The sequence below is a fragment of the Hemitrygon akajei genome, chromosome 14 (assembly GCF_048418815.1).
Source record: "Hemitrygon akajei chromosome 14, sHemAka1.3, whole genome shotgun sequence".
Lineage (NCBI taxonomy): Eukaryota > Metazoa > Chordata > Chondrichthyes > Myliobatiformes > Dasyatidae > Hemitrygon > Hemitrygon akajei.
The window spans coordinates 82,043,332-82,065,698 of NC_133137.1; the positions used below are offsets into that span (position 1 = coordinate 82,043,332).

The 22,367-nt window shown below is 44.9% G+C and overlaps 1 protein-coding gene across 6 annotated transcripts in view; it reads left to right on the forward strand.

The window, feature by feature from the left end:
- Positions 1-22,367, forward strand: part of LOC140738735 (semaphorin-3A-like) — a 269,718-nt gene that overhangs the window by 191,830 nt on the left and 55,521 nt on the right. For all 6 annotated transcript variants that reach the window (XM_073066471.1, XM_073066473.1, XM_073066475.1 and 3 more), the window contains exons 6-8: positions 7,850-7,943; positions 18,492-18,611; positions 19,421-19,563. In XM_073066471.1, coding sequence (XP_072922572.1) covers positions 7,850-7,943; positions 18,492-18,611; positions 19,421-19,563 — 357 coding nt within the window. The remainder of the gene's footprint in view (positions 1-7,849; positions 7,944-18,491; positions 18,612-19,420; positions 19,564-22,367) is intronic.

Here is a 22,367-nt window from a genome sequence, read left to right on the forward strand (position 1 = left end):
TGGAAGGATATATAGAGATTTAATAGACTTCAGGGGCATGGTGACAACTTGCGGCTTGGCCTTTGGGTTGGAAATAGGTGTGTGACATGCGAGGTTCCAACGCCAAAGGGAAAGTAACTAGAAGGAGAGTAATGGAGCATAATATCAATTTGGAAAAGGGGAAGCGATACAGTAATCTCTGCCAGTCGATGAAAGCCAGTGGCCAAATACTCCCTGTAGGTGGACAGAGAACGTGGGGTAGCTATCACAGTCTGGTTTTTGGTTACTTCATCATTACACACTTGAGTTGCAGATGTTGTCTGAGTGAAAAACATAAATAAAAGCAAGGTCTTGTTTTTTTTTTAATTTCACTATCTTCCAGGAGTTTTAACATTACACAATTAACTTTCAAAGCTTTTAATACAGAGATGAGGAGGAATTTCTTTAACCAGACAGTGGTGAAACTATGGAATTCCTTGGAACAGATGGCTATGCAGGCCAAGTCACTATGTATGTTTAACGTGCAGGCTGATAGGCTCCTGATTAGTCAGGGCATGAAAGGCTGTGGGGAGAAGGCAGGAGAACAGGGTTGAGAGGGATAATAAATCAGTCATGATGGAATGACGGAACAGACTCAATGGGCCGAATGGCCTTGTTTGGCCCCTATGTTTTATGTCTCGTGAACTTTTAGTGCAACACGCACAAAATGCTGGAGGAACTCAGCAGGAAAGGCAACATCAATGGAGGGGAATAAACGGTCATTGTTTTGGGCCGAGATCCTTTGTCAGGACTGGAATGGAAGAAGGAAGAAGCCATGTAGTCTGGTGTAATGCCCTCTGCAATCCATGTGCTCAGTGCATGATATTCAAGGACATGATGATGTAAAAAGTACTTGGAAACCTTGTTGAGATTATTTCACTCTGCCTGTGAAAGCAATGGCGTCAGTGGAATGTTTCAAAACCAGATCTTCCTGCTGATTAACATATTGCTTCAACCCTTTTCCCATTTAGTCAGGGACCAGATCTCTCTTAGATGCATCAATAGCCGACCCAACCACCCCTGACAAAAGCTGCCCTGTCTACACCACAGGCCTGACATGAAAAATAATTAAGAAGTAATAGTGCATAGAAGTGTAATTAGAATTCTAATGTGACTCTAATTATGTCCATTCCAATGGCCAGAAGGATTTTCCTCCTTCACATTGGCAGAACCAGAATCAGATTTATTCTCACTCACTTAGATGACATGAAATGTGTTATTTGGCGGCAGCAGTGCAGGGCAAAGGTATAAAATTAGCATAAATTACAAAGTAAATAGTGCCAAACAAAAGGAATAGTGAGGGTAGTGTCCATCGGTTTATGGACCGTACAGAAATCGGATGGAGGGGAGAAAGCTGTTCCTGAATTATTAGATGTGGGTGAGTGTTGGAGGATTTTAGTTCTACAGAATTTCCAGTATTACTGGTTAAGCCATAACCGTGCAGTGAGCATTTCCGTAACTTACCCAGTTATTGACAGATTTAAAATACATGAACATGATTTGATATTGATGCAACACTCGGATTTATTTATCACATGTACATGGAAATAGTGAAGCGTATAGAGAAATGTGTCGCTGGCATCAAAGACTAACACATTCTGAGGGTGTGCTGGGGGATCCTGCAAGTGTCGCCGTGTTTCCGACACCAGTCTAGCGTGCCACAACTCACTAAGCCTAACCTGTACATCTTCAGAATGTGGGAGGAAACCAGAGCACCTGGACGAAGCCCATGTGGTCATGAGGAGGACACACAAGCTCCTTACAGACAATGGCAGGAAGCGAACCCTGACTGCTGGTGCTGTAAAGTGTTACTCTAACCTCTACACTGCCATGCAAACTTTGATAACACTTGTCATGTTTCCTATATTCTCTGATTGGTTATGGGCTCAGAAAGCCATATGGTGCAGAACAAGCTGTTCGTCCCAAGACGCCCAGATGTCATTCTAAGCTAGTCCCATATCTGTCTAACCTGCCCATCCGCATACCTGTCCAAATGTCTTTACCCATCCAGCCCAAGTTTCTTTGCCTATCCACGCGCCTGTCCAAGTGCCTTTACCCATCCACATACCTGTCCAAGTGCCTTTACCCATCCACATACCTGTCCAAGTGCCTTTACCCATCCACATACCTGTCCGTGTCTTTTCCCATCCACGTATCTGTCCAAGTGTCTTTTCCCATCCACGCACCTGTCCAAGTTTATTTTAATTTAGAACTAAACATGGATTAGGCTCTTCTGCCCCTTTGAAGCACGCTTCCAGCAAACCCCAATTTAACCCTAGCCTAATCACGGGACGATTTGCAATGACCAATCAACCTGCCAATTGGTACATCTGCCGAATGCGGGAGGAAGCCGGAGCACCTGGAGGAAACCAGTGCGTTCCCGGGGAGGACATACAGAGTCCTTACAGTGGCCGCCAGGATTAAACAAACACTGGCACCCTGAGCTGTAGTGCCCTTTTGAGCGAAGCATATTTAAATGCCACTTTTGAATGAAGTGTGTCTAAATGTGTTTTATGATTCATACCAGGTTGAATTGACAGCAGCATTGTGTGATGTTTTTCATTTACAGCATTTACAAGGATATCCAAATTTAGCCAACATGGTGACATGTTTGATAAACAATCTGCAAAACAGGGAGTAAGAAAGTTGTTAAACGCAGATACTCAATCCAAAACCCAGCAGCGTGTTAGTGCAATAAATCTCCCACCTTGACATCCGTCACTGAATAAGCACAATATGGAAATTCAGAATCAGAATCAGGTTTAAATTTCGCAGCATATGTCAGTGATAATGAACCTGACTCTGGTTCCGAAATCTCTGGCTTCTTACCTCTTCTCACCTGCAGCCCCTGAATCCCCTCCTCTTGCCCTTCCACCTCTGGTCCACTCCCCTCTCCTATCAGACTCCTTCCTTTCCTACCCACCTGGCTGCACCCATCACCTTTCAGCTATTGTACCTCCCCTCTGCCCACCTTTTTGTTTCTTCTCAGTCCCGATGAAGGGTCTCAGCCCTGTGTGTTCATCTCCATAGATACTGCCTGACCTGCTGAATTCCTCCAGCATTTTGTGAGAGTTGCCCTGGTTCTAAATCTCCAGTTATATGGCATTGTAACGATGAGCATTTAAACTTCTCAGTGGAGCTGGATTGGACAGGGGTGATGGAAGCAGAGATCAGATAGTGGCTGGAGACAGATTGCTGACATCAGTAAGATGATGCCGTTTTTCCAGGAATGGGCTTCATAAATTGAAGCTAATTATCCAATAGTGCTCATCATCAAATGGGTGAGGCATATTGAGGGGTAAATCTGGGGACAAAAGGATATGGGGAGGGGATAAATTAGATGACAGAAAAATTGTAAATGTTAATGAGCTACAAAAAACAGGAGATTGGAAAGATCAAAGGTAGTGGGTGAAGAAAGACTGGGAGTGACAGGTAATGAGGAAGGTTGAGGAAGAACATAGAACATAGATATCTACAGCACATTACAGGCCCTTCGGCCCACAATGTTGTGCCGACCATGTAACCTACTCTAGAAACTGCCTGGAATTTCCCTAGAGAGGAGTTGTGAGGAATGAGAAATAGCAAGAAGATATAAGTGAAATGGAGTGATGACAGTGGGGAAAATGGTGAGGAGTGATGAGGAATGGTGAGGGATGAGCAGGAGTGAGGAGGAATGGTGAGGAGTGGTGAGGAGCGAGGGACTGAGGAATGGAGGAGAATTAGGAATGATGAGGAGTTAGGAGTGGAAGCAGACCTCCGTGGAGGACAGGAGACTTGCTACAAACTGTGTGGTGAGTTGGCCTGTAGGTGGTGTTGAGGGTGGGAGCCTGTAAAGGACAGGTGGGGAATAGTGTGAAACCCCCAGAACCTGGAAGAGAGTTAGAAAGAGTTATTAATTCTGTTACTGATGAACAAACAGAGATGTGGTGAGCCTGTCACCTCCTCATCCATGTGAGTGGAAGAGTCCAGGGCCAGCAAGATTGATGGATCCTGGGGATGACAGACTGGGCAATGAGGAAGCGTGTCAGGTGAAAGCAACATCGGTCAGTGTTGGTCAGTGAAACATTCTGTGCCCATAACACATCCCGGGACAGGCCGACACTGAACTCCAGTGAAATGCTCAGATTAATGCTGGTGTTGATATTTTAATTGGAATTAGCAATAAACTGTCCATAACCCACATCCCCCACAACCACTCACCATCATATGGTTCTGTTTTATTAATTATAGGTGTTAACAGTATAATTATCACATGTAAATTAGATGCAAATTGAGGTTCTAATAGCTGAAATTGGTTGCTTCTTGGGCCATTCTGATGAAGCTGGAGATTGAGGTGGCTGGTCGTTGTGCTGTCAGCCGAGTACGCTACCCACCTCTCTCTCTCTCCTTGAACACTTTACAAGCTATAATTGCATTTAAGGGCACCATGGTAGCGTCTGTAAGCAAGTTTGTACATTGTTGCCCGTGGCATGTGTGGGGTTTCCCTAGGTGCCCTGGTTTCCTCCCACAGCCCAAAGCTGTACTGGTCAGTCGGTTAACTGGTCATTGTAAATTGTCCCGTGATTAAGCTAGGGTTAAATCAGTGCGTTGCTGAGCAGTGCGGCTCGAAGGGCTGATCTCTAAATAAAATAAAATAAGATAAAATTAGACAGTGCCACAGAAGGCAATGGAAAGAACAAATGAGTTTGCTTTGCACTGAAGGAGTAAGCTAGGAGGAAGAGAGCTGACTTGATAGACGTGTACAAGATGATAAGAGGCTTCGATCGAGTGGACAGCCAGAGACATTTTCCCAGGGCAGAAACTTCTTTACAGCAAGGGTTCCCAACCTGGGGTCCATAGACCCATCAGTTAGGGGTCCATGGCATAAGAAAGGTTGGGAGCCCCTGCTTTATACAGAGAGTGGTGGGTGCGTGGAGTGCACTGCCAGGGGTGGTGGTTGAGGCAGATACATTTGGGACAGTTAAGAGATTCTTAGATAGCGCATGGATGATCGAAAAATGGACTGTTATGGGTTAAGTCGATCATGGAGCAGGTTCAAGGGTCAGCACAACATTATGGGCTGAAGGGCCTGTACTGTGCTGTAACGTTCTATATTCTAAGCAAGCTGAGGTCCGGAATGTTTGGAGGTATGTTCTGCTGTTGTGGTTAAGCTGCAGTTTAATAAACAAAAGAAAGTTTCTGCGCAGTAATTTCTTCTCCAGGACGGGCAGCTTCCTGTTCCCATTCTCAGAGCAATGTGCAGATCCATGATAGAACCAGCCTACAGAGAGCAGGGACAGCACTCCGGAGGCATTAATTAGTCTATGAGTGATCCAACGGCTTCAGTGCTGGATCGAGGGACAGCGAGCTAATTAAAACACCAGGCAAGGGCTTATGTAGTAATTAGATCACGGCTGCCATTCCATCATGGTGCCCATAGAGTCCTTGACAGTAACAGTAAAGCTGTGCTCGACATTGGCTGCAGATCCTCCAAGGAATTTGTTTCCCCAAGTACGGCACAGACTCAGCTGGCTCGTGTACAAGTGAAATTAACTTTCCATTCATGAAATAATGTGGTTACATGTGCAGATATGTCAATGCTGAAGAATTTTGTCAACAATTGGATTCACAGGGAACGTGAGTAGTGACATTGGGAGAGGGGGAGAGGCCACTCTGAGGCACTGACTGAGAATAGGAAAAGTGCACAATGCCAGCAGCAGGAGACGTGGATGAACTCCTCCTGGTGCTCGGTACGTCCCAGGCCCGAGCTGGAAGGCGTCCCTGGACTCTTGCCCCAGAATAAATATCCTTTTCAGAATCAGGTTTATTATCACTGACATATGATATGGAAATTGTTGTTTTGCAGCAACAGTACAGTGCAAAGGCATGGCATTATTATAAATTACTAAAATAATTATATGGTGCAAAAGAGATGTATCGGTGTATTCTTCACGGGTTCCGGGACCGTTCCAAAGGTAGAGGGGAAGAAGCTGTTCTTAAATCATTGAACATGGGTCTTCAGGCCACTGTACCTCCTCCCTGATGGTAATAACAGGAAGAGGGCGTGTCCTAGGTGATGGGGGTCCTTAGTGATGATGCCGCCTTTTGAAGATTTCCTCGATGGGTTACGTGCATGATGGAGATGAGTAAGTCTACAACCTTCTTCAGCCACCTGTGATGCTGTGTATTGGACCCTCCATTCAAACCAGTCAGAATGCTGTCCTAGGTCCATCTGTATCTATGTCTATACCTTTACACTGATGAAGCTGATTTCTGCATTAATTACCTATCCTGTTTATGTACAGTACATCTGCCAGAGTCCTGCGTGCACGTGACGCAGCGGCATATCGCACATTAACCGAAGCACCAAGTGTTGGACTGGGTGCTGTGAATGGCATCAGCATCGATGCCATCATCATTGCGTGAAAGTGCCCAACTGACCATGGTGTCCCACCAGCCTGTATTTGACCCACGTCCCTCAAAGTCCCTCCAAGTCTGTATTTAGCCAGAAGCGTGCTGATAGAGTGGAGATTGTAGGTCAAAGGTTCTGCATTTGTGACAGGACCATAATGATGTCCACATCTTTCAGCGATGAAGTTAATGGGCGTTCTACACAGACCAAAAGGAAGTCTGGAACTCACATTAATGAGTGGAAAGGGACATTTGTTCAAGGTCAATTTCATTGTCATCTGACTGTACATATATACAACCAAACGAAACAATGTTCCTCTGGACCACAGTGCACCCTCAAAACATACATCACAAACAGCACATAAGACAAATTATTACCATAATAAGATAATAAAATGTGATTTAAATTGCATGTGGTGCGCAGCACGGGTAAACAGTAAGCAATACAGTAAACAGCTCGGTGTCTTAATGATGAGACGTCGGTGGTGGCACAGTCTGAGGGAAGAAGCTGTAACCCAGTCTTGTTAAACATAGTTCTGGAGCTGATAGGGTTCTTAGCAGGATTACTGGGCCTACAGTGATACACCCTAACATGGTGCTGGGTTACTATAAGGTAGAACAATTTAAGGGGACAAACACACCACCTTTGTCCTTAGATTTCTGGTTATTTTATAGATGTTTAACAATTTCTGTGTTCCCTCACCCCACCCCCACCGAGCTCACTCTCTAATGGGATGTAGGGTCTTCTGCTCACAATGTCCATGCTTCATCCTTTTCAGAATCTGATGACAGTGGTCCTACAACAGAAGATCTTTCATGCTCCACACTGTGCCCTTTCACCACACAGTGCCAGTCCCGAGCACGGACAACAATCTCATTTCCAAACCTGGAGTTGTTCTGTTAAACACTTCAGAGTTCAATATCAATACCTGTACCCATATCCCAGGAGAACTAAACTGGAGGCCAGATCTCACAGCAGAAGTCTGTAAGAGATAACGACTGGTGATCTTTACAGGGAAAATTCTCTTCAACGAAACTATTTTGAAAGGAATTAAAATGGTTATAATCATGTCATTTAAATTGCAATTAAGTTGAAGTAACACACAAAATGCTGGAGGAACTCAGCGGGTCAAGAAGCATCTTTGGAGGAGAATAAACAGTGGACATTTTGGGGCTGATAATAATCATCACGATGAAGGGTCTCGACCTGAAGCGTCGACAGTTTACTGGTCTTGGTCGAAAATGTTAACTATTTATTTCAGTTCTTGTATTAGTCCCTCCAGGATTGTGCGTGTGTTGTTCTGAATTTCTAGCATCTGCAGAATCTCTTGTGTCTGCACTGGAGTAAATATTTTTATTGGTTCAATGGGGACCCAGACTGAACACATCCAGTGACATTTCTATACCTTTCTTAATCATTGTGCCTTTTCTCTACAAATAGGAAAACATTTTCAGGCTCGTAACTTCACACTTTGAGAATGGACGGGGAAAAAGCCCCTATGACCCAAAGCTGCTGACAACTTCTCTCTTAATTGGTGAGTTCAATGCAATTAAAGTTGCACTTTCTGTCATGTGTACAAGTAAGCGTATACACAGGTACCATGAAAAACTTACTTGCAACAGCGTCACAGACTTAGAGCAACCAATAAGCTGCATTCACAAAAGTCATCATAAACTTAATGGGGCACCATGATAGCGTAGTGGTTAGCACGATGCTAACTGGGGCTTCAGAGTTTGGAGTTCAATCCCAGCATCCTCTGTAAGGAGTTTAAATGCCTGCCCGTGGAATGTGTAGGTTTCCTCCGGGTGCTCTGGTTTCCTCCCACATTCCAAAGACATACAGGTTAATAGGTTAACTGGTCATTGTGAACGGTATCTTGACTAGGCTAGGGTTAAGTCAGTGGGTTGCTGACGGTGCAGCTCAAAGGGCCAGAAAGGTTTGTTCTGTGCTCTATCTCTAAATGAATAAATTAGCATAGATAGAGTGGAAATCTCTCTTTTTCCAGGTTAGGAAATGGCTAATTTGAGAGGGCATAAATTTAAGGTAATTGGAAGAAAGTATAGGAGGGGACATCAGAGATGAAGGTTTTAACAAAGAGAGTGGTGGGTCTGTGGAACGCACTGCCGGGGTGATGTTAGAGACAGATACATTAGGGACATCTAAGAGACCTTTAGATGGATGATAGGAAAATGGAGGGTTTGTGGGAGGGAAGAGTTAGATTGATATTGGAGTAAGTTAAGGGGTTGGCACAACATTGTGGGCCAAAGGGCCGCTACTGCGCAGTACTGGTCTATGTCCTCTCCTCAAAGCATAAATTATGCACAACATTTACAAGCCAAGTTTGAAACAAAATAAAACAAAGTCCATTTTTGTGCCAATGTCAAAGTGCGTTAGTGTTAGAGTCACAAAAGCAATACAGCACAGAGACAGACTCCAACCCAACAAGTCCATACTGTTTGTGGTGGCCACCCAGCTGGCCCCAGTTCTGGCCCACATCTCTCTAAGGCCTGCCCTTCCATGTACCTAGGCAAATATTTGTTTATTGTTGGTAAACTGTAGTGAGTAGAGTTGTGCTGGTTCATTCAAAAACCTAATGTTTGAAGGGGAGTTGCTGCACCTGAACGTGGTTGTGTGGGACCTCAGGCTTTTGTACTTCCTGCCTGGTGGTAGCAGCAAGGCCCAGATGGTGAAGATCTTTAATGATGGCCATTGCCTTCGATGCAGCGCATCCAGCATATACTCTCGATGGTGGACCGGGAGGTGCCTGTGATTCACCGGGCAGAGTCCACTACTCTCGGTGGTTTCCTACATTCCTGTGCATTTCAATTTCCATACCAGACCGTGACGCAACCAGTCCAGATACTTGAATCACACGTTCAAGGAACCAACAATAGGTGTCTCGTATTCGACTAAATCCGACCATGTGACAATATTCAATGCTGTTCTCTCAACCCTTTCCATGAGGTTTGTGTGTAAAGCCAAGGAATGAACACAGAAAATGACCGAAGTTTGCAAACCTGCAAAGGATGAGGACATTCTCCTGTGAGTGCTCATAGAATGGAGAGTCTGCTCCCTGTAAGTCACCATTCATGCACTGGGCCCAGGTGAATACATTGATGCCTATACACAATGTTACTGATGTGTCCATTGACGCTTGGTGTGCAGTGGGCAGCTTTCCAAGATCCATGCCTGACTTCCCAGCTCCTCGGTGGGTGAGGGGAGTAACAACTGTGGGCTCATCTGTTGCAGATTAAATTGAGACCCTTTACGGAATTGAAGATGCTCTTACCTGTGGTTCGGATAGCCGCAGCTCAAAAAGGAAAGATTATATTGTGAATGGAATTATATTGTGAATATCTTTTGGTTTAAGATCATAAGACATAGGAGCAGAATTAGGCCATCTGGCCCATTGAGTCTGCTCTGCAATTCAATCATGACTGATCCCTTTTATAAAGTCTCCTCAACCCCAATTCCTGGCCTTCTCCCCATAACCTTCGATGCCATGACCAATCAAGAACCTATCAATCTCTGCCTTAAATACACCTAATACACCTGGCCTCTACAGCTGCATGTGGCAACAAACTCCACAAATTCATCACCCTCTGGCGAAAGAAATTTCTCTGAATCTCTCTTTTGAATGGACACCTCTCTATCTGAGGCTATGCGCTCTTGTCCTGGACTCTCCCACCATGGGAATCATCCTTTCCACACCTACTCTGTCTAGGCCTTTCAACATTTAAAAGGTTTCAATGAGATCCCCCCCCACCCCATCCTTCTGAATTCCAGTGAGTACAGACCCAGAGCCATCAAACGTTCCTCGTATGAAAACCCTTTCATTCCTGGAATCATCCTTGTGAATCTCCTCTGAACCCTCTCCAATGCCAGCACATCTTTTCTAAGATGAGGGGCCCAAAACTGTTCACAACACCCAAGGTGAGGCCTCACCAGTGCCTTATAAAGCCTCAGCATCACATCCTTGCTTAAGATGGCGCTGGTGAAACAGTGATGTTTTACTGGCAGCAAACAAATCTACTAACTGCTCTATTAATCATACATTTTCTGGTAAACGATCACTGAAATCAATAGCCTGTAATTTCCCTTAAGGAGCTGAGCTTTCGAACGACCTGATATTCTTGTGGTGTGAACTGAAGTCTTGAAAGTGCAGGACAGCTGTGGCATGGCGTGTAACGGGCTGAATCGAGGTGCCGCAGCCCAGGCCCAAGAATGGGGAACGAGCCAATGTATGTTCATTGCTGGAGTGGACTTGCAGCCAATTTGAAGTGGCAGAACTCCACCATGGCGAGGCAGAGTTGAGGCAGAGTCGAGGCAGCGGCGACTGAGCCTGAGATTGAGGTACAAGCTGATGTTTGACTAATTTCAGGACTGGGCTAGATTGGAAAGGACACGTGCAGGCTGAATTGAGGCAGCAGGCCCTGAGCCCAAGAGAGTATTGAAGCAGCAGGGCCTGGGTCAGAGAGCAAGAAACAAGCCGGTTTGACTGATTTAAGTAGTGGGCCAGATTGCAAAGTTTGAGTATGGGCTGAATCAATGTGGCAGGTCCTGGGACTGAGAGTGTATCAAAGCAACAGGGCCTGGGACTGAGAGTGAGGAACAAGCCAATATTTGACCAATTTAAGCGCTGGGCCAAATTGAAAAGGTCAGGGTGTCGTGGTTGGAGGAGAGGGACAGGCCGGTGTTCAGCTCACTGCTCGGGAGATTTACTGGTCTCTTCCACTGAACTGAGGCTGTGGCCTGCATCTAATGGACTCCTGTGACTGACTTCGTGGTTGTGGACTCACTTTCGTGATCTTCTGTTCTGAATGTTATTTGCTTACTTTTATTGGTTGCAAGATTCTGTTTTTTTTTCTGCACATTGAGAGTTTGACGGTCTTTTTTTATTGGGTTCTATTGGGTTTCTTTGTTTTGTGGCTGCCTGTAGGAGACAAATCTCAAGGTTTGATAATAAATGTGCTGGAAACATTGAAATTTGAAAATCTATTCCTGGATTATCAGTAGGATTCGTTGACGTGTACAGTAATTACTGCTTGTATTATCCCACCAAACATCAAGCCGATGTTTTGCATAATTATAGAATTCCATGGGGTAAATGGCCTCAAGATTTCCTAGAACCTATTGGATCAGCCCTGCAACTATTTAAAGGTCTGAGAGTCCATTGCAAGCTCCAGTATTGATCTTGGCTCCAGCATTACGTTCCTGGACAGGCAATGAACATTCAGCTGGCGGGAAGTGCTCCCATTCAGGTTCTGAAATTGTGTTGGCAATCTCATGGGATTGGGGCAGGGGTCAACAAGCAGTTCAGGACATCCACCCAGTCCTTGGAAGTTCTGGTTCTGATTTGTATGTTTACACACTGAATAAATTGGTAACTAGGGATTTATAATATTTGTCCTTTTGTAAGCAGTTTGAAGTAGAATTAGTCTTGAATACTTTATACCCTGGTCTAAATTTAAAGTATTTGATCAGGGCATGACTGTGCAAGCACGTGGACGTCAGCCAGTTAGAACTGTAAGAAGAATTTAAAAGGAGACAGCTTTATAGAGCGGGCAACAGAGTAGGAAGGCTTTGGCTCAACGGGGCTTTGGCAATAACAGGTCGAGGCGAGGTAGGTTATCTGTGTAGAATACAGACAGGAAGTATGTGTGTGAGGCCGGTGTCCTGTGCTCAGTGTCAGATGTGGGAAGTCCGAGAGATTCCCAGCCTCCCAGACAGCCACATCTGCACCAGGTGCGTTGAGCTGCAGCTCCCTTAGGGAACTGGAGATACAGCTCGATGACCTTCATCTAGTCAGGGAGAGTGAGGAGGTGATAGAGAGAAGCTATAGGTAGGTAGTCACACCGGGGCCTGGGGAGACAGATAAGTGGGTAACAGTCAGGAAAGCGAAGGGCAGGAGTCAGATGCTAGAGAGCACCCCTGTGGCTGTATCCCTTGACAATAAGTACTCCTGCTTGAGTACTTTTAGGGGGAGTGGCCTACCTGGGGGAAGCAACAGTGGCCGTGCCTCTGGCACAGAGTCTGGCCCTGTGGCTCAGAAGGATAGGGAAAGGAAGAGGATGGCAGCAGTGATAGGGGACTTTATAGTTAGGGAGTCCCAATACTTAGGGATCCAGAACTGGCTTGCCCACAGAAGGCAAAGAGTGGTTGTAGATGGGTCATATTCTGCATGGAGGTCAGTGACCAGTGGTGTGCCTCAGGGATTTGTTCTGGTACCCTACTCTTCGTGATTTTTATAAATGAGCTGGATGAGGAAGTGGAGGGATAGGTTACCTAAATTTGCTGATGGCACAAAGGTTGGAGTTGTTGTGGATAGTGTGGAGGGCTGTCAGAGGTTACAGCAGGACATTGATGGGATGCAAAACTGGGCTGAGAAGTGGCAGATGGAGTTCAACCCAGATAAGTGTGAGGTGTTTCATTTTGGTAGGTCAAATATGATGGCAGAATATAGTATTATAATGGTAAGACTCTTGGCAGTGTGGAGGATCAGAGGGATCTTGGGGTCCGAGTCCATAGGACACTCAAAGCTGCTTCGCAGGTTGACTCTGTGGTTAAGAAGGCATAGGGTGCATTAGCCTTCATCAATTGTAGGATTGAGTTTAAGAGCTGAGAGGTAATGTTGCAGCTATATAGGACCCTGGTCAGACCCTATTTGGAGAACTGTGCTTAGTTCTGGTCCCCTCACTACAGGAAGGATGTGGAAGCCATAGAAAGGGTGCAGAGGAGATTTACAAGGATGTTGCCTGGATTGGGGAGCATGTCTTATGAGAATAGGTTGAGTGAACTCGGTCTTTTCTCCTTTGAGTGACAGAGGATGAAAGGTGACATGATAGAGGTGTATAAGGTGATGAGAGGCATTGATCATGTGGATAGTCAGAGGTTTTTTCCCAGGGCTGAAATGGCTAGCACGAGAGGGCACAGTTTTAAGGTGCTTGGGAGTAGGTACAAGGGAGGTGTCAGGGGTAAGTTTTTTACGCAGAGAGTGGTGAGTGCCTGGAATGGGCTGCCAGCGATGGTGGTGGGTGAATATGATAGGGTCTTTTAAGAGACTCTTGGATAGGTACAGGGAGCTTAGAAAAATAGAGGGCTATAGGTAACACCAGATAATTCCTAAGGTAAGGACATGTTTGGCACAGCTTTGTGGGCCGAAGGGCCTGTATTGTGCTGTAGGTTTTCTACGTTTCTATGTATTTAGGCAATTACAAAAACTGGATATTGAAATGCAGGAACCAAGTGGGAAAGTCAGGTAAATCTGAACAGGATCAGAATGCGTTCATGAGGACCCAGGAGACTATAGATATAGGAACTTGGAGATGATGGAGGAACTCAGCAGGTCATGAGTCAAGACCCCTCCATCTAGACTTCACCCAGGTGAAAGGTCTTGACCTGAATCATCACTTCCCTCCACAGATGCTGCCTAGCCCGCTGAGTTCATCCAGCAGTTCAGTTTTTTTGCTCAAGTATGTTTTAATCGCAGTGATAAGATCAACTGCATTGAATGAAAAGATTAACGTTATGCTTCAGTAAATTCAGTTTGCCCTGTCCCAAAATGACTGGAATTAGAAAATTGTTTTACCGAAGATTAAGTTATATTTAATTCAGGCTCCCTGAAAAGCTGACTGTGAAAGAGAATCAACAATTAGACTTGTTTCTCACTTTGCTAATACCAGTACCCAGTACAAGGAGAGCACAAAGGCAGACTCTGAAGAAATATATTGTGCACTAATAACGTTCCATGCACTGATCTACCATTCGAAATATTGTGGAAGATTATCCTTTGTCACGTTTTTATAAACTGTATCATCATGTCCTTGTATCCCTCATATCAATAAACAAAGTGAGATAAAAACAGGAATTCAGCTGCCCGAATTATGTAATAGTTCATTGGAGCGAGACGGAGGCCGTTCAGCCCATCAATCCCATTCCACCACTCATTTCCCTGTCAGCTACTTTCATTAACGCCTGCATTAGGAAAAATTACTGCAGCCAATTCCTCTTGCAGTTTGCATATCTTTGGGGTGAGGGAGGAAACCGGAGCATCCGGGGAAACTGATACATACAAAGGGAGAGCGTGCAAACTCCACACAGACAGCACCCAAGGTCAGGATTACAAACAGGTTGTGGGAATTGCTATCACTTGTGAATAGCAAATAAAATCAGACAATTGATTTACTGCTTGTTATTGCTTTGATCTCGACTAGTCTAATGATCAAGGAAATATGTTAAATCCTACCAGGTAATTTAAGAAGTTAAATTGCCAAACTCCTTAATCCTTTTGTGTGTGTTGCTGATGATTTCCAGCATCTACAGAAGTTCTCATGCTTAGGAAAATGTTTGAAGTTGCTGATAGCTGCCCGATGGTCTTCAAATGTAGAAGTGCCTCACACACAGAGACACACCCACACTTACAAACATGCATGCGCACACACACACACACACACACATAGAGGTGTGCGTATCAAAGTTGTGTCACGCTAAGTCTGTAAGGAGCTATTGTTTATATTCGATCTACATCTCACTCAAATGTGTTCTTTGTACAATGTGCCACTTGCACTATTGAGGGGCAACACGAGTGAATCTGCAGATGCTGGAAATAAATAAAAACGCAAAATGCTGGCAGAACTCAGCAGGCCAGACACCATCTATGGGAGGACGTAGTGACGACTTTTCGGGCCGAAACCCTTCATCCCAAAATGTTGTCACTACCTCCTCCCATAGATGCTGTCTGGCCTGCTGAGTTCTGCCAGCATTTTGTGTTTTTATTGCACTATTGAGTTATTTTCTAACTTATAGTAATGTTTATGCCCTGCACTGTCCTGCTGTCACAAAACAAGACATTTCATAACATTTGTCAGTGATAATAAACATAATTCCTATTCTGCATTGGATTTCCAATAAATGTACAGTAGTCACGAGAGTGAATTTTGAGGCTGTTGGCTTTTGAAATGAAGAGACCATGAACTGTGAGATCAGTTTGCAATACTGCTGATAAATAGTGGTTACTGTTGCTCCCAGATAGACAGGAAATCATTGGAGTTGAGTCTTCTCTGTGGAACTGGATATGGGCAGGAAATTAAACTACAGTCACACTCTCTGACACTCTGGATTGTTCTCTAGCTCACACTGCAAAGAACTGCCAATTCTCATGAGAATTTGGGCTATTTTTATTTCCAGAGAAATCAATAATTCCTGAGCCCGCAGCAACAGAGTCTGGTCAGGTCTGAGAAGCAGATAGATGGAGAGACAGAGGGAGTGACAAAGAGAGAGCGGGGAGCGCTGTGTTGAATGGACAGCTGTAGCAAGAGAGGGCTGATGATTATGGGGGAGAATTCCTCTATTAATGAGCTGCAGGAGGGCGTCTGGTTCCTTGATAATGAGCAACTGGCCATTGGAAGTGAATTCTGTGGAGCCTGAAGTGGAGGTTTATGGTGGGGCAGTGGCTTACAGTTGGAATTAGACATGAAGGTGACTGTGGCAGCAACTCGAGTGAAGGTCCAGCACAAGGGAGGGGGGAGAAGCTCTTCACACCCGAAGAGGACCAAGCCAGTGTAGCATTGAGGCAAATGGGTAATGACCTCATCTGCAGTTGTGCTTTCATCAGGTGGCAATGCTTGGGGATCAGTGCTGTCCCATCAGAGAGTCTTCTGTTGCTGAAATTCACCCTATCAGGATCAGTCCTGGAGACAGATGACAATTTTCTGTTTGGACTACATAATCAACCCCACATCCAATTTGGGGCTGATTCACTGGGAGATTATCATGTCTACCCGATCCTTTAATTGTCTCTCATACTGTCTGAACATGAGAGATGGGACCAGGTGGAGGCTACAGACCCTTGAGTCCATTCTGGCATTCAGTAACATCGCAGCCCATCAGCCTCGGTCTCAGCACTCTTCCCCGATGCTCCTAATGTCTGCTAGTGTCCACTTGGTTATAATCAAGGATTCTGCCTCTACATTTCTCTAGTGTTGAGAGTTGCAGGTTGCACAACTCCAAAGGGAAGACATTTTCATTGCACTCATACGTCACCACAGAAAGACAGTCCATGCTTTTCCAGGTGAACACAAATCCTGTCCCTCAGAACCTATTTACTGTGGGCTTATCCTGACTGAAGAAGTGGGAAGTGAAGAAGCTGTTACCCAGTCTGGCAGTGCTAGTCCTCATGCCCCTGTACCTCCTTCCTGATGGTAGTGGGTCAAAGAGATTGTGGGATGGGAGGTAGGGATCCTCAACAATACTTTTGATATCAGGGAACAATATTTGCTATCCTTCATTCTTCTGGATATCTGCCAAAGCAGCCCGGGTCCTCGCTTTGGGAAAGATGTGAAACCATTGGAGAGTGAATGGAAGGTTCTACTGCCATGAGTCTATGGATGAGGAACTTTAGTTCTGTAGACCACTGGGAGAGGCTGGGGTTATGAGGGGCAAAATAAATAGAGACAATCAAAACAAGAAAGATGTTGAAGCTCTGAAATAGAAAATACTGGAAACACTCAGCAGGTCAGGCAGCATCTGTGAAGGGAAAAACAGAGTTAACATTTCTGCGTCAAAGGGTTTCAAACCTGAAGTGTTAACTCTGTTACTCAAGTTCAAGTTTATTGTCATCTCGCCGTACAACCAAATGAAACAACAATCCTTCAGACTGTCCAACGTATATCACACACAGCACGTAAACCATAATATTATACTATAGATAATAGACACAAGAGATACTGCAAATGCTGGAAATCTAGAACAAAGCACACCCTGTGCTAGAGGAGCCCAGCAGGTCAGGAGGCATCTATGTATTGGAATAAATAGTCAACATTTCAGGCCGAGATCCCTCACCAGGGCTCGGGAAGGTCCTGATGGAGGGTCTCAGTCCGAAATGTCGACTGTTTATCCCTATCCATGCTTGCTGCCTGATCTGCTGAGCTCTTCCTGCACAGTGTGTGTATACTATAAATAAGTTAATAAAATACAAATCAGAATTCATGGTTTAAGGTGAATCACAGGTAAACAGTACAGTAAATAGCTCGCCGTCTTAGTGATGAGATCTTGGTGGTGGCAGGGTATTCATTAGTCTCACAGCCTGAGGGAAGAAGACTGTTACCCAGTCTGGCGGTCCTGGTCCTAATGCCCCTATACCTCCTTCCTGACGGTAGTGGGTCAAAGAGATTGTGGGATGGGCGGTAGGGATCCTCAACAATACTTTGGGTCCTTTGTCTACAATGCTTCCAGTAAATGTCAGAAGTAGGTCATAGGGAGACCCCAGTGTCCTCTCGGCATTTATACTGTCCTCTGTAGCGTCTTGCAGTCCGATGCCTTGAAGCTTCAGTTCTGCTTAATGATGCTGCCATTCAGGATACTGTCGATGGTGCTCCTGTAGAAAGCTTCTCTCTCCACACATGCTGCCTGACATGAGTGTCAAGGCAGTAGTTTCCACCTGTAATTTACCAATGAACAGTGTATGAGGTGTCCACATAGCAAGAATATACTTGGTGAAATCTGACCCTGGTCCAGGCACTGGAACCCTAGAGAAATAAACAATCTGCTGGAGGAATTGCTGACAGTTCGAGTTGAAGCCCTGTGTCAGAAACACTGACAGTAATTCCTGTCCTCCCACAGCTGTTGTTTGACCCACTGAGTTCCTCCAGCAAATTGTTGCTCCAGATTCCAGCACCCACTGTCCCTGGTGTCTCCACTGGGACCTCAGAGCTAGACATGGACAGCATTGCTAGTAGATGAGAAGGCCACTAGTGATGGCCAGCACCCTGTTACTTCCAGACTGGAGATCAGACACTTGTAATGTCTCACTGTTTGTCACCCACTGTTGCAAAAGGGAAGTCACAGACATTCTTATTCTGTGAGATATGAAAACACTCTGTTCAGAGTGTGAGTAGGACCTGATGAAAGCTAAAATGTGTGCAAGAGTTTTTGATAAATTCACTGAAGGAACAAGACATCAATACTCTAAACTGGTGAGGGGTAAGACCAAGTGATTATTAACAGATTGATTCAATAAAAAAATTCTTTAGGGAAAGCTGTCAGAGAACGTCCAGCAATGACAATTTCTGCTTCCCCATCTCAGATGGAGAACTGTACTCTGGAACTGCGGCCGATTTCATGGGCAGAGATTTTGCAATCTTCCGCACCCTGGGGCATCATCACCCCATCAGAACAGAGCAGCACGACTCCAGGTGGCTGAACGGTATGTACGCAAGTCCTTTTCCCGCACGAGGTATGTACTGACACTAACCCGTTAATGCAATTACGTTCATTAACCAGTGAAACCCAGGCAACATCACAATGGGAACCCAGCCCAGCAGGAGTGCTAAACACGTACACATTGCATCCAATATGAAGACCCAACGTAACACGAAACCTCACTTCCTGAGAGCCTGTCTTCAGGTTAATTCAGTATCAGATAAACCAGGGTGTACTGAAACTCCTGAGGAGAATAGATAGGAAGCATGCAACCTCTCATTGGAGCAAACACTGCAGTTGTTATTCATTTCTTCTGGGTGGAAAACGAAGATGCACATGGTTGATAAAAGGATCACTGGTGCACTGATGGTGTGACTGAGGAGTCAGCGGGATCAAACGTAACATCATGGCTGATCTGCTGTCTCATCAGCTTTAGCCAAGATCCTTTAAAAATGCTGTAATACCTTTCCTTTCTAGGTCCCATCTCTGATATTTGCAAGAGCCTCCCTTTATCTTGTGGGTGTCTTTGAGAGTAGACCTTGTGGGATCTTCCAGACCAATTGGCACATGGCAGGTCAAATTCAGGAGAAGTGTGCTGGAGAGACTGGATGGGACCAATTAATATATTAATTCACTCCAAATATCAGTTTGTTTGATTTACAGGAGTTTATTATTTTCAATAATTAAAAATCAAGTGCTTAGTTTACATTTACGGGGATATCAATTAAGAAGCACACAACCATGGAAGGTAATTTTTCACAAAATTTCCATGTTTTAACAGATTGCTGATTTTGCACCTTTTTCTTTCTCTAGAACCTAAATTTATTGGTGCCCACTTGATCCCAGAAAGCGACAACCCAGAGGACGATAAAATGTTTTTCTTTTTTCGAGAAAATGCTTTGGATGGCGAGTATTCAGGGAAAGCCACCCACTCCAGGATTGGGCAGATCTGCAAGGTCAGTGAGAGGTCCTGTCGTAAGACCATAAGATATAAGAACAGAATTAGGCCACTCAGCCCATTAAGTCTGCTCCGCCATTCTATCACGGCTGATTTATTATCCCTTTCAATCTATTCTCCTGCCTCCTCTCTATAACCTTTGATGCCCTTATTAATCGAGAACCTGTCAACCTCCATTTTAAATATACTCAAATGACTTGGCCTCTATAGCCGTCTGTGACAATGAATTCCACAGATTCACCACCCTTTGCTAAAGACATTCCTCCTCTTCTCTGTTCTAAAGGGACATCTCTCTATTCTGAGGCTGTGCCCTCTGGTCCTAGACTCTCCCATTGTTGGACTCATTCACTAACTGTCCACTCTATTGAGGCCTGTCAATATTGTAGGTTTCACTGAGATCTTCTGAACCCCAGTGAGTACAGACCCAGAGCCATCAAATTCTCCTCATATATTAACCCTTCCATTCCCAGGGTAATTCTCGTGAACCACCTCTGGACCCTCACTGGCACCAGCACATCTTTTCTTAGAGAATGGGCCAAACACTGCACTCCAAATTCAGTTTGACCCATGCCTTATAAATCCTCAGCATTTTCTTTTGCTGTCCAAAGGCTTGGCCTAGAGTCCCAATGAAAGTTTCGTCCCAAGTCAGGGCCTAAAGTAAATGACTGTTACCCCACAACTACTGATGTGAATCAACAAACATGCCTCAATGCAATACCACTGGTCATCACTAATACACCGCTAGTTAGCCTGGTTCAGAAAGGTTAGTGAAACAGGGCTCTGGCCATCGGATGCACAATGAAATGGAGGCTGTAACGGACTGGACTGTGAAGGGCTGTGTGTCAGATACAATAGAAAAACAAACTACCAGCCCAGAGTCAAAGGAACTTGCAGAACATCCCAAGCTGGGATATGGATGAAATTGGAGAGGAGGCAGGAGTTAATCTTCAAGAGAAAGAAGTTCCCTGGCAGGGAGACTCACAGGAAAAATAGGAGAAGTCAGGTGACAGTGCTCTCACTGATGGAGAGCACAGGAGTGTAGACACACAGCATAATGTGTGTAGCTATGTCTAAGTGTATGTATGCATGTGTGTGTGTGTGTGTGTGTGTGTGTGTGTATGTATGTGTTATGATTTTTTAACAGAAGGAAAGGGAGTGAGTCTAGTGACATTGGAAGTGAGAGGTGGCACTAACTGATATCTCTCTCGCTCTCTCTCTCTCACACACACACACACACACACACACACACACACACACACACACACACACACACACACACACACACACACACACACACACACACACACACACACACACACACACACACACACACACACACACACACCCCCCCCCCCCCCCCCCCCCTGCATGGTTATTGTCCATTTTGGAATTGGACCAGTGTTCAGGGAGGATGATTGCAGAGCTGAAAGCAGATACATTTTGGACCACGAGAGAAGTCAGCTACCTATTTGTCTGGATTTTCTCCCCAACCCTTTTATTGGCTTCAGTCTCTGTGTGAATGCAGCCCTTGTCTGGGGAGCGTTGGAAGAGGAAGTAATTTCTGGGTCTTGTTCTCTGGCCCTGAGTCCCAGCATCCTTCAGTCTCAACACTGGGAAGGGTAGAGTGGAGAAGACTGGAATGAATCACAGTGCTAACTGAAAACAGAGAGGAAATAACATTCCAGTTTTGGAGGTTTGTTTAATCTGTAGTTGGTTTGGGGACAAATTACTGGAGAAGTAAGAAGCCTACATGTTTTATATAAGACATGTAGAATTAGGCCATTCAGCCCATTGAGTCTGCTCCACCATTCCACCATGGCTGATTTATTATCCCTCTCATCCCCATTCTCCTGCCTTCTCCCCGTAACGTTAGATGCCTTGACTAAACAAGAACCTTGCAGCCTCCACTTTAAATATTCTCAGTGACTTGGCCTCCACATCATCTGTAGCAATGAATTCCCCAGACTCACCACTATCTGTCTAAAGAACTCCCTCCTCATTCTCTGTTCTAAATGGACATCTCTCTATTTTGAGGCTGTGTCCTTTGGTCCTAGGCATGTATTATGTGTTTCTAATGATCTGGAGCCATAACTATTACCGTTTGGGAGTCCAATGTTCAGCAGTAATTGAAAGCAGTGTTATCAACATGGAAACAGTCACATCTATAAACTCCACACCGTGTTCAGATTCAGTACAAGAAAGCGCCATGTGGACCTCATCAAAGTAGTCAGCACAGCTCTTCGATCCTTTGGAGGGAATACCAGGAAAGTTTGTCATTCACAATATGTTTCTATAAAAAAAAACTCAATGCAATTATCACAAGCTGTTTATATATTTGAATTGCAAACTCCTGTTGAGGCTTGGGGTTCTCACAACACAATAAACGTGGAAATGCACTGAACAGCAACATCTCGAATGCGGTGGACTGGAAATTTTCAAACGCTATACCCTTGTTCAGGAACCAGAGCCAAGGAGGACAAATGTCCCTTTCTGTGTAGTAGTCACTGTGTTTCCGAGGAAAAAGATGAAGCCTTCCCAACATCGTTAGGGAAGTTTATGTCTGATTATGTCCGCAGCTCACTGACCAGCCTCTGATGGGAAGTGTTGCCAGTACTTCTTGGTCCATCTGTTCCACCTTACACACATGAATAGTTTCAAGTCATTGTGGTGATTAATAGCTGCCATGCAGATGGAACCTGAAGGATTGCCATGGATTTGGCCTTAGGAGTCTTAATTCGATTGATAATGAAGCCAGCAACTTTCTTTTAAAGAGAAAAGACATTCTGACTTCTGCCAGTCAAC